The sequence below is a fragment of the Ranitomeya imitator genome, chromosome 9 (assembly GCF_032444005.1).
Source record: "Ranitomeya imitator isolate aRanImi1 chromosome 9, aRanImi1.pri, whole genome shotgun sequence".
NCBI lineage: Eukaryota > Metazoa > Chordata > Amphibia > Anura > Dendrobatidae > Ranitomeya > Ranitomeya imitator.
The window spans coordinates 132501578-132514043 of record NC_091290.1 but is presented as its reverse complement, the minus strand read 5'-3'; the positions used below and the strand labels follow the sequence as shown (position 1 = coordinate 132514043).

The 12466-nt window shown below is 52.7% G+C and overlaps 1 protein-coding gene across 1 annotated transcript in view; it reads left to right on the top strand.

The window, feature by feature from the left end:
• The first annotated feature begins 2169 nt into the window (after window positions 1-2169).
• Window positions 2170-12466, top strand: part of SLC22A31 (solute carrier family 22 member 31) — a 61154-nt gene continuing 50857 nt past the window's right edge. Inside the window, exon 1 of the mRNA XM_069738948.1 lies at window positions 2170-2524. Coding sequence (XP_069595049.1) covers window positions 2246-2524 — 279 coding nt within the window. The 5' untranslated portion in view covers window positions 2170-2245. The remainder of the gene's footprint in view (window positions 2525-12466) is intronic.

Sequence of the window (12466 nt, the reverse complement as noted above, 5' to 3'; positions counted from 1 at the left end):
TTTATTACTATGATAGGTGTAGGGGTTTCAATCGCAGCCGGAGCCTGAGGGGCCCCAAAAGTATCTTTGACTAATATGAAAAGACCATTACTATAGACTTGTGATAATTGAGGCCTCGTTGGAGCTTTTGTAATGGGGTCTCCTGAACCTCTACCCCCTTAGATGCCACGATTGTGACGGCGGCATTGTTTGTAAATAGGAGGCTGATGGTGTCCCACTGGACCTACTATAATTGGGTAGTAGAGGCCCTAGGCAGCTGCCTAGTCTGCCTGGCCCTGCCTCATAGAGCAGTGGGGTCCCTAGGCAGCTGCCTAGTCTGCCTGCCCGCCCCTAATGCTGGCTTTGCTCCGTCGAGTACTGAGGAAATAATGTAACAAATATTAAGAAAATAAAAAAGATCCTATAATAGGAGGGTCAATAACACTTAAAATAATAATATGATATCACTATGTGTGACCCAATATAACTTCACATATTTATCCTGGACAGGGAGGGCCAAAAATAAAAATGTCGGAATCACTTGTGTTAATTGTTACTTTGATCCATAAAAACAACATAGAGTAAAAGGAGATCAAACCGTTACATGACTGAAATCTCCAGCTCCTGCTGCGAAAATAAGCTCCGGATACAGCTGCTTGGAGCGGAAAAAGGACAGCGAGGAGCCGGGGCCCCTGGGCCGGACGACCCCCTCACCCCACGAGCCGGGGCCCCCTGGGACGGACGACCCCCTCACCCCATGAGCCGGGGCCCCTGGGACGGACGACCCCCTCACCCCACGAGCCGGGGCCCCCTGGGCCGGACGACCCCCTCACCCCACGAGCCGGGGCCCCCTGGGCCGGACGACCCCCTCACCCCACGAGCCGGGGCCCCCTGGGCCGGACGACCCCCTCACCCCACGAGCCGGGGCCCCCTGGGCCGGACGACCCCCTCACCCCACGAGCCGGGGCCCCCTGGGCCGGACGACCCCCTCACCCCACGAGCCGGGGCCCCCTGGGCCGGACGACCCCCTCACCCCACGAGCCGGGGCCCCCTGGGACGGACGACCCCCTCACCCCACGAGCCGGGGCCCCCTGGGCCGGACGACCCCCTCACCCCACGAGCCGGGGCCCCCTGGGACGGACGACCCCCTCACCCCACGAGCCGGGGCCCCCTGGGACGGACGACCCCCTCACCCCACGAGCCGGGGCCCCCTGGGACGGACGACCCCCTCACCCCACGAGCCGGGGCCCCTGGGACGGACTACCCCCTCACCCCACGAGCCGGGGCCCCTGGGACGGACGACCCCCTCACCCCACGAGCCGGGGCCCCCTGGGCCGGACGACCCCCTCACCCCACGAGCCGGGGCCCCCTGGGACGGACGACCCCCTCACCCCACGAGCCGGGGCCCCTGGGACGGACGACCCCCTCACCCCACGAGCCGGGGCCCCTGGGACGGACTACCCCCTCACCCCACGAGCCGGGGCCCCCTGGGCCGGACGACCCCCTCACCCCACGAGCCGGGGCCCCTGGGACGGACGACCCCCTCACCCCACGAGCCGGGGCCCCCTGGGCCGGACGACCCCCTCACCCCACGAGCCGGGGCCCCCTGGGCCGGACGACCCCCTCACCCCACGAGCCGGGGCCCCCTGGGCCGGACGACCCCCTCACCCCACGAGCCGGGGCCCCCTGGGCCGGACGACCCCCTCACCCCACGAGCCGGGGCCCCTGGGACGGACTACCCCCTCACCCCACGAGCCGGGGCCCCCTGGGCCGGACGACCCCCTCACCCCACGAGCCGGGGCCCCTGGGACGGACGACCCCCTCACCCCACGAGCCGGGGCCCCCTGGGCCGGACGACCCCCTCACCCCACGAGCCGGGGCCCCCTGGGCCGGACGACCCCCTCACCCCACGAGCCGGGGCCCCCTGGGCCGGACGACCCCCTCACCCCACGAGCCGGGGCCCCCTGGGCCGGACGACCCCCTCACCCCACGAGCCGGGGCCCCTGGGACGGACGACCCTCTCACCCCAATACAGAAACCTGCAAGAATGGTGACATGTTATTGGAGGCCCCTAATAACCAATCAGATTGCAGCTTTCATGTGTAGCGCAGGTTTGAGGATGACCGTTGCGCCGTGATTGGTTTCTGGTGTGTTATAAGAGGACGTGGCGCCGCCCCTGTTCCTGTCAGTCGTCCGCAGACACCTGGAGCTGTGGAGCTCGTCTTTCTCCTCAGTTTTTTTTCCGGTCTCCGCTGTTGTCGGCTTCATGGACTTTGACGGGAAAGTGTGGCCCTTGGCGGGCGGCTTCGGGCGCTACACCCGGCTGGTGGCCGCCGCCTCTTGGCTGCCCAATGTGTTCGTGTCTCTGGGCTTCTCCTCGGACGTCCTGTACACCAGCGCCCCGGAGTACCAGTGCCACGGGGGCCCCTGCGGAGGAGACAACAGCAGCAGGAGCCCGGGGGCCACACTCCGCAATGGCAGCGGCTGCCCCGAAGGTTGGGAGCCCCGGAGTCAGAGCTGGCTGCACAGCACCATCATCACCCAGGTGAGGGCACACACGGCCGTCCTCGCTGAACTGTTAACCCTTCCAGCACTAACGAGGCACAGAATTTCTCAATTTTGATGCACTGTTTCTTTAAAAAAAAAAAAAGTTCTTACTTTTTTACAATTTGGGTTCCATCCTGGAACGTTTGTAGATTTCCCCCATTGATCAGTGACTAAAGCGCAGCGCCCCCAAACTCTGCGGCGTCCTCCCGCTGGTCACATGACGTACGGAGACGGCATGGATGGAGCAGATTCCGACAGCTTTCATAGATGTTAATTATGGGTTTGTTTGTTTTTCTTTTAATCCGTGAAATGCAGAATTCAGTGTCTGGAAACCGTCAGCAAGTTGCTGTTAATAGATCTTTGATCAGTTCCTTAGAGGCTATTACGATGTCCAGCTGTGAATAACACTTTGTCCACCCAAACTGTGGACACTGTAATGTCCCCCATGTTAGTGACGGCCCAGGCAGGGGTCCGGTCTACGATTATGGGGGATCCTGACTGTTCCCTCAATTGCAGATGTTGGGAGGAAGAGAAAGATCAGAGGTGAGTTGTATACGTCTGATTCTTATGATCTCGGGAGGAAGGGCGTAAGATATCAAATGGCAAAAACAGCCATTCATCAATTATCAAATGGCAAATAACTCATCATAATAATAATAATCTTTTATTTTTATATAGCACTTTACAGTTTGCACACATTGTGAGCCCCATCGGGGACAGTGATAATCTGGAATCCCTATCAGTATGTTTTAGGAATGTGGGAGGAAACCCACGCAAAGACGGGGAGGAAATACAAACTCCTTGCAGATGTTGTCCTTGGTGGGATTTGAACACAACGCTGCAGTGCTAACCACTGAGCCACCGTGCTATAAGTGAACACCATGAAAATCAGTAAAATATTAATACAAACAAAATGATATTCACATGCCATATCCCACCATCACACCCCCATAATTACAACTTATTTACAGCGTGGAACACAGATCCCGCCCCCCCCAACGTTACACCATCTACACAGCATGGAGCACAGAACCCCCATTATTACACCTTCCTTACAGAGTGGAGCATTATTACACCTTATATACAGCATGGAGCACAAAGCCCCCCATTATTACTTATAAAGCGTGATGCAGAGTACCCCCCCATTACTACACTTTCTGTACAGCGGGAAGCTCTGTGCTCCACATTGCACCTTCTATACAACGTGGAGCACAGAGCCTTCCATTATTACACCTTGTATACAGCGTGGAGCATTGTGCCCCCCCCCCCCCCATTGTTACACATTCTATACAGCAGGGGGCTCTGTGCTCCACATTATTACACCTTTTATACAGCTTGGAGCACAGAGCCCCCCCTTATTACACCTTCTATACAGCAGGGGGCTCTGTGCTCCACATTATTACACCTTCTATACAGCGTGGAGCACAGAGCCCCCCCATTATTACACCTTCTATACAGCTTGGAGCACAGATCCCTCTGTTATTACACCTTCTATAGAGCGGGGAGCTCTGTGCTCCACATTACACCTTCTATACAGCGTGGAGCACAGAGCCTTCCATTATTACACCTTCTGTACAGTGGAGCACAGAGCCTTCCATTATTACACCTTCTATACAGCATGGAGCACAGACACCCCCCCTCTATTATTCTACCTTCAATACATCGTGGAGCATTATTACACCTTCGATACAGCGTGGATCACAGAGCCCCCCATGAATACACTTTCTATGGAGCGTGGAGCAGAGTCTCCCTTTATTACACCTTCTATACAGCGTGGAGCACAGAGCCCCCCTTTATTACACCTTCTATACAGCATGGAGCACAGAGACCCCCATTGTTAATCTATACAGAGGGGTGGGGGGAGCTCTGTGCTCCACATTACACCTTCTATGCAGCGTGGAGCACAGAGCCCCCCATTATTACACCTTCTATACAGCATGGAGCACAAAGCCCCCCATTATTACTTATACAGCGTGATGCAGAGTACCCCCCCCCCCATTACTACACTTTCTGTACAGCGGGAAGCTCTGTGCTCCACATTGCACCTTCTATACAATGTGGAGCACAGAGCCTTCCATTATTACACCTTGTATACAGCGTGGAGCATTGTGCCCCCCCCCCCCCCATTGTTATACATTCTATACAGCAGGGGGCTCTGTGCTCCACATTATTACACCTTTTATACAGCGTGGAGCACAGAGCCCCCCCTTATTACACCTTCTATACAGCAGGGGGCTCTGTGCCCCCCATTATTACACCTTCTATACAGCGTGTAGCACAGAGCCCCCCTCCATTATTACACCTTCTATACATTGTGGAGCACAGAGACCCCCACTGTTAATCTTCTATACAGAGGGGTGGGGGGAGCTCTGTGCTCCACATTACACCTTCTATACAGCATGGAGCACAGAGCCTTCCATTACACCTTCTATACAGCATGGAGCACAGAGCCCCCCCATTATTACACCTTCTATACATTGTGGAGCACAGAGACCCCCATTGTTAATCCTCTATACAGCGGGGGGGCTCTGTGCTCCACATTACACCTTCTATACAGCGTGGAGCACAGAGCCCCCCATTATTACACCTTCTATACAGCATGGAGCACAGAGCCCCCCCCATTATTACACCTATACAGCATGGAGCACAGAGGCCCCTATTGTTAATCTTTTATACAGCGCGGGGGGGGGGGGGGGGGGGGGGACTCTGTGCTCCTCATTTCACTTTCACTTTCTATGTGCTCCACGCACAGAGCCTTCCATTATTACACCTTCTATACAGCAGAGCACAGAGCCTTCCATTATTACACCTTCTATACAGCATGGAGCACAGAGGCCCCTATTGTTTATCTTCTATACAGAGGGGTGGGGGGAGCTCTGTGCTCCTCATTTCACTTTCTATATAGCGGATCACAGAGCCCCCCCAATATTACACCTTCTATACAGCATGGAGCACAGAGACCCCCATTGTTAATCTTCTATTCAGAGGGGTGGGGGGAGCTCTGTGCTCCACATTACACCTTCTATACAGCGTGGAGCACAGAGCCCCCCCAATATTACACCTTCTATACAGCGTGGAGCACAGAGCCTTCCATTATTACACCTTCTATACAGCATGGAGCACAGAGCCCCCCCCATTATTACACCTTCTATACAGCGGGGAGCTCTGTGCTCCACATTACACCTTCTATAGAGCGTGGAGCACAGAGCCCCCCATTATTACACCTTCTATACAGCGGAGCACAGAGCCCCCCCCATTATTACACCTATACAGCATGGAGCTCAGAGGCCCCTATTGTTAATCTTCTATACAGCGAGGGGGGGCTCTGTGCTCCTCATTACTCCTTCTATATAGCGTGGAGCACAGAGCCTTCCATTATTACACCTTCTATACAGCGTGGAGCACAGAGCCCCCCATTATTACACCTTCTATACAGCATGGAGCACAGAGCCTTCCATTATTACACCTTCTATACAGCGTGGAGCACAGAGCCCCCCATTATTACACCTTCTATACAGCATGGAGCACAGAGCCTTCCATTATTACACCTTATATGCAACGTGGAGCACAGAGCCCCCTGTTATTACACCTTCTATACAGCGGGGTGCTCTGTGCTCAACATTACACCTTCTATACAGCGGAGCACAGCCCCCCTTTATTACACCTTCTATACATTGTAAAGCACAGAGACCCCCATTGTTAATCCTCTATACAGCGGGGGGCTCTGTGCTCCTCATTACTCCTTCTATATAGCGTGGAGCACAGAGCCTTCCATTATTACACCTTCTATACAGCGTGGAGCACAGAGCCCCCCATTATTACACCTTCTATACAGCATGGAGCACAGAGCCTTCCATTATTACACCTTCTATACAGCATGGAGCACAGTCCCCCCCCATTATTAGACCTTCTATACAGCATGGAGCACAGAGCCTTCCATTATTACACCTTATATGCAACGTGGAGCACAGAGCCCCCTGTTATTACACCTTCTATACAGCGGGGTGCTCTGTGCTCAACATTACACCTTCTATACAGCGGAGCACAGAGCCCCCCTTTATTACACCTTCTATACATTGTAAAGCACAGAGACTCCCATTGTTAATCCTCTATACAGCGGGGGGCTCTGTGCTCCTCATTACACCTTCAATACAGCGTGGAGCACAGAGCCTTCCATTATTGCACCTTCTATACAGCATGGAGCACAGAGCCCCCCATTATTACACCTTCGATACAGCGGGGAGCTCTGTGCTCCACATTACACCTTCTATACAGCGTGGAGCACAGAGCCTTCCATTATTGCACCTTCTATACAGCATGGAGCACAGAGCCCCCCATTATTACACCTTCTATACAGCATGGAGCACAGAGACCCCCATTGTTAATCTTCTATACAGTGGGGGAGCTCTGTGCTCCACATTACACCTTCTATACAGCGTGGAGCACAGAGCCCCCCCTTATTACACCTTCTATACAGCAGGGGGCTCTGTGCTCCACATTATTACACCTTCTATACAGCGTGGAGCACAGAGCCCCCCATTATTACACCTTCTATACAGCGTGGAGCACAGATCCCTCTGTTATTACACCTTCTGTACAGCGTGGAGCACAGAGCCTTCCATTATTACACCTTCTGTACAGTGGAGCACAGAGCCTTCCATTATTACACCTTCTATACAGCATGGAGCACAGACACCCCCCCCCCCCCCTCTATTATTCTACCTTCAATACATCGTGGAGCATTATTACACCTTCTATACAGCGGGGTGCTCTGTGCTCCACATTACACCTTCTATACAGCATGGAGCACAGAGCCTTCCATTACACCTTCTATACAGCATGGAGCACAGAGCCCCCCCATTATTACACCTTCTATACATTGTGGAGCACAGAGCCCCCCCATTATTACACCTTCTATACAGCGTGGAGCACAGAGCCTTCCATTATTACACCTTCTATACAGCATGGAGCACAGAGCCCCCCATTATTACACCTTCTATACAGCGGGGAGCTCTGTGCTCCACATTACACCTTCTATACAGCGTGGAGCACAAAGGCCCCTATTGTTAATCTTCTATACAGCGGGGGGGCTCTGTGCTCCTCATTTCACTTTCTATATAGCGTGGAGCACAGAGCCTTCCATTATTACACCTTCTATACAGCATGGTGCACACCCGCCCCCCCCCCCCCCCCCCCATTATTACACCTTCTATACAGCGTGGAGCACAGAGCCTTCCATTATTACACCTTCTATACAGCATGGAGCACAGGGCCCCCCCCCATTATTACACCTATACAGCATGGAGCACAGAGGCCCCTATTGTTAATCTTCTATACAGCGGGGGGGGGGGGGGGGGCGCTCTGTGCTCCTCATTTCACTTTCTATATAGCGGATCACAGAGCCCCCCCATTATTACACCTTCTATACAGAGGGGTGGGGGGAGCTCTGTTCTCCACATTACACCTTCTATACAGCGTGGAGCACAGAGCCCCCCATTATTACACCTTGTATACAGCGGAGCACAGAGCCCCCCCAATATTACACCTTCAATACAGCGTGGAGCACAGAGCCCCCCATTATTACACCTTCTATACAGCGAGGGGGGGCTCTGTGCTCCTCATTACACCTTCTATATAGCGTGGAGCACAGAGCCTTCCATTATTACACCTTCTATACAGCATGGAGCACAGTCCCCCCCCCCCATTATTAGACCTTCTATACAGCGTGGAGCACAGATCCCCCCGCATTATTACACCTTATATGCAACGTGGAGCACAGAGCCCCCTGTTATTACACCTTCTATACAGCGGGGTGCTCTGTGCTCAACATTACACCTTCTATACAGCGGAGCACAGAGCCCCCCCATTATTACACCTATACAGCATGGAGCTCAGAGGCCCCTATTGTTAATCTTCTATACAGCGAGGGGGCTCTGTGCTCCTCATTACACCTTCTATACAGCGTGGAGCACAGAGCCCCCCATTATTACACCTTCTATACAGCATGGAGCACAGAGCCTTCCATTATTACACCTTCTATACAGCATGGAGCACAGTCCCCCCCATTATTAGACCTTCTATACAGCGTGGAGCACAGATCCCCCCGCATTATTACACCTTATATGCAACGTGGAGCACAGAGCCCCCTGTTATTACACCTTCTATACAGCGGGGTGCTCTGTGCTCAACATTACACCTTCTATACAGCGGAGCACAGAGCCCCCCCTTTATTACACCTTCTATACATTGTGGAGCACAGAGACCCCCATTGTTAATCCTCTATACAGCGGGGGGCTCTGTGCTCCTCATTACACCTTCAATACAGCGTGGAGCACAGAGCCTTCCATTATTGCACCTTCTATACAGCATGGAGCACAGAGCCCCCCATTATTACACCTTCTATACAGCGGGGAGCTCTGTGCTCCACATTACACCTTCTATACAGCGTGGAGGACAGAGCCCCCCATTATTACACCTTCTATACAGCATGGAGCACAGAGACCTCCATTATTACACCTTGTATACAGCGGGGAGCTCTGTGCTCCACATTACACCACCTATACAGCGTGGAGGACAGAGCCCCCCATTATTACACCTTCTATACAGCATGGAGCACAGAGACCCCCATTGTTAATCTTCTATACAGTGGGGGAGCTCTGTGCTCCACATTACACCACCTATACAGCGTGGAGGACAGAGCCCCCCATTATTACACCTTCTATACAGCGTGGAGCACAGAGACCCCCATTATTACACCTTCTATACAGCGTGGAGCACAGACCCCCATTATTACACCTTGTATACAGCGGGAAGCTCTGTGCTCCACATTGCACCTTCTATACAACGTGGAGCACAGAGCCTTCCATTATTACACCTTGTATACAGCGTGGAGCATTGTGCCCCCCCCCCCCCCCATTGTTACACATTCTATACAGCAGGGGGCTCTGTGCTCCACATTATTACACCTTCTATACAGCGTGGAGCACAGAGCCCCCCATTATTACACCTTCTATACAGCGTGGAGCACAGAGACCCCCATTATTACACCTTCTATAGAGCGTGGAGCACAGAGACCCCCATTATTACACCTTCTATACAGCGTGGAGCACAGAGACCCCCATTGTTAATCTTCTATACAGAGGGGTGGGGGGAGCTCTGTGCTCCACATTACACCTTCTATACAGCATGGAGCACAGAGCCCCCCATTATTACACCTTCTATACAGCGGGGAGCTCTGTGCTCCACATTACACCTTCTATACAGCGTGGAGCACAGAGCCCCCCATTATTACACCTTCTATACAGCGTGGAGCACAGAGCCCCCCATTATTACACCTTCTATACAGCGTGCAGCACAGAGCCCCCCATTATTACACCTTCTATAGAGCGTGGAGCACAGAGACCCCCATTATTACACCTTCTATACAGCGTGGAGCACAGAGACCCCCATTGTTAATCTTCTATACAGAGGGGTGGGGGGAGCTCTGTGCTCCACATTACACCTTCTATACAGCATGGAGCACAGAGCCCCCCATTATTACACCTTCTATACAGCGGGGAGCTCTGTGCTCCACATTACACCTTCTATACAGCGTGGAGCACAGAGCCCCCCATTATTACACCTTCTATACAGCGTGGAGCACAGAGCCCCCCATTATTACACCTTCTATACAGCGTGCAGCACAGAGCCCCCCATTATTACACCTATACAGCGTGCAGCACAGAGCCCCCCATTATTACACCTATACAGCATGGAGCACAGAGGCCCCCATTGTTAATCTTCTATACAGCGGGGGGGGGGGGGGGGGGGCTCTGTGCTCCTCATTACACCTTCTATATAGCGTGGAGCACAGAGCCTTCCATTATTACACCTTCTACTCAGCGGAGCACAGAGCCCCCCATTATTACACCTTGTATACAGCATGGAGCACAGTTCCCCCCCCCACCCCTATTATTAGACCTTCTATACAGCGTGGAGCACAGAGCCCCCTGTTATTACACCTTCTATACAGCGGGGTGCTCTGTGCTCCACATTACACCTTCGATACAGCGTGGATCACAGACCCCCCCATGAATACACCTTCTATGGAGCGTGGAGCACAGTCTCCCTTTATTACACCTTCTATACAGCGTGGATCACAGAGCCTTCCATTATTACACCTTCTATACAGCGGGGAGCTCTGTGCTCCACATTACACCTTCTATACAGCGTGGAGCACAGAGCCTTCCATTATTACACCTTCGTGGAGCACAGACCCCCCCCCCCTCCCATTATTACACTATCAATACATCGTGGAGCATTATTACACCTTCTATACAGCGGTGGGCTCTGTACTCGACATTACACCTTCGATACAACGTGGATCACAGAGACCCCCATGAATACACCTTCTATGGAGTGTGGAGCACAGTCTCCCTTTATTACACCTTCTATACAGCGGGGGCTCGGAGCTCCATATTACTCCTTCTATACAGCGGGGGCTCGGAGCTCCATATTACTCCTTCTATACAGCGTGAAGCACAGGGCCTTCCATTATTACACCTTCTATACAGCGTGGAGCACAGATCCCCCGCATTATTACACATTATATGCAACGTGGAGCACAGAGCCCCCTGTTTACACCTTCTATACAGCGGGGAGCACAGAGCCCCCCATTATTGCTCCTTCTATACAGCATGGAGCACAGAGCCCCCCCATTATTACACCTTCTATACATTGTGGAGCACAGAGACCCCCATTGTTAAAACTCTATACAGCGGGGGGATGGGGGGGCTCTGTGCTCCACATTACACCTTCTATACAGCATGGAGCACAGAGCCTCCCATTATTACACCTTCTATACAGCTGGGAGCTCTGTGCTCCACATTACACCTTCTATACAGCGGAGCACAGAGCCCCCCATTATTACACCTTCTATACCTTGTGGAGCACAGAGACCCCCCCATTATTACTCCTTTACAGCATGGAGCACAGAGTCCCCCCCCATTATTACACCTTCTATACATTGTGGAGCACAGGGACCCCCATTTTTAATCTATACAGTGGGGGGGCTCTGTGCTCCACAATACACCTAATATACAGCGAGGAGCACAGATTCTCCCCCCCCCACCAAATCTGCACCTTCTATACAGCATGGAGCACAGCGTCCCTGATATTACACCTTATATACAGCTTGGATATGGTATGTGAATTTTTTGTTTTTATTAATATTTTGCTGATTTTCATGGTGTTTTCTTGTAGGATGAGTTACTTGCTAATTGATGAATGGCTGTTGCAGCCATCTGATATCAGCCCACACAGTACTGTATTGTTTGCGATTATGCTAATGACATTGATCTAGCTTGTTGAAGCAATGAGCCCCTGCAACCTACCCCCCTGAACTGTGAATGAGGAGGGGGACTTTTAAAATATTATTGACGTGAGACACAATCTCAGATTGTGTGTGGAACTATGATGTGAACACAGCATCTCAGAGTGAAAGAAGAGTATGTGGACTATTTTATCCTGTCTGCTGGATTGTTTGACTCTCATCTCCTAGGCCTTTTATCCTCTTACTGAACTGCCTTGGGGTTCTGGAGTATCTTATCCTTTTTGTGGTGGATCGTTTATGAACCTTTCGTATTTTTGCCTAAATAAAGGTCTTGGGATTGTTCACTCTTCTCTTGCTCTGTGAGGCTACGTTCACATTAGCGTTCCGCTAATGTGCGTCGCTGTTGCGTCGGCGACGCGCCCCTATGTTTAACATAGGGGACGCGTGCGTTTTTTGGGTGGCGTTTTTCGACACGTGCGTAGTTTCCGACGCTAGCGTCGGACGCAAGAAAATGCAACAAGTTGCAATTTTCGTGCGTCCGATTTTTCGTCAAAAAACGACGCACGCGTCGCAAAACGCAGCGTTTTTGCGCGCGTTTTTTGTGCGTCGTGCGTTGCGTCGCCGACGCAC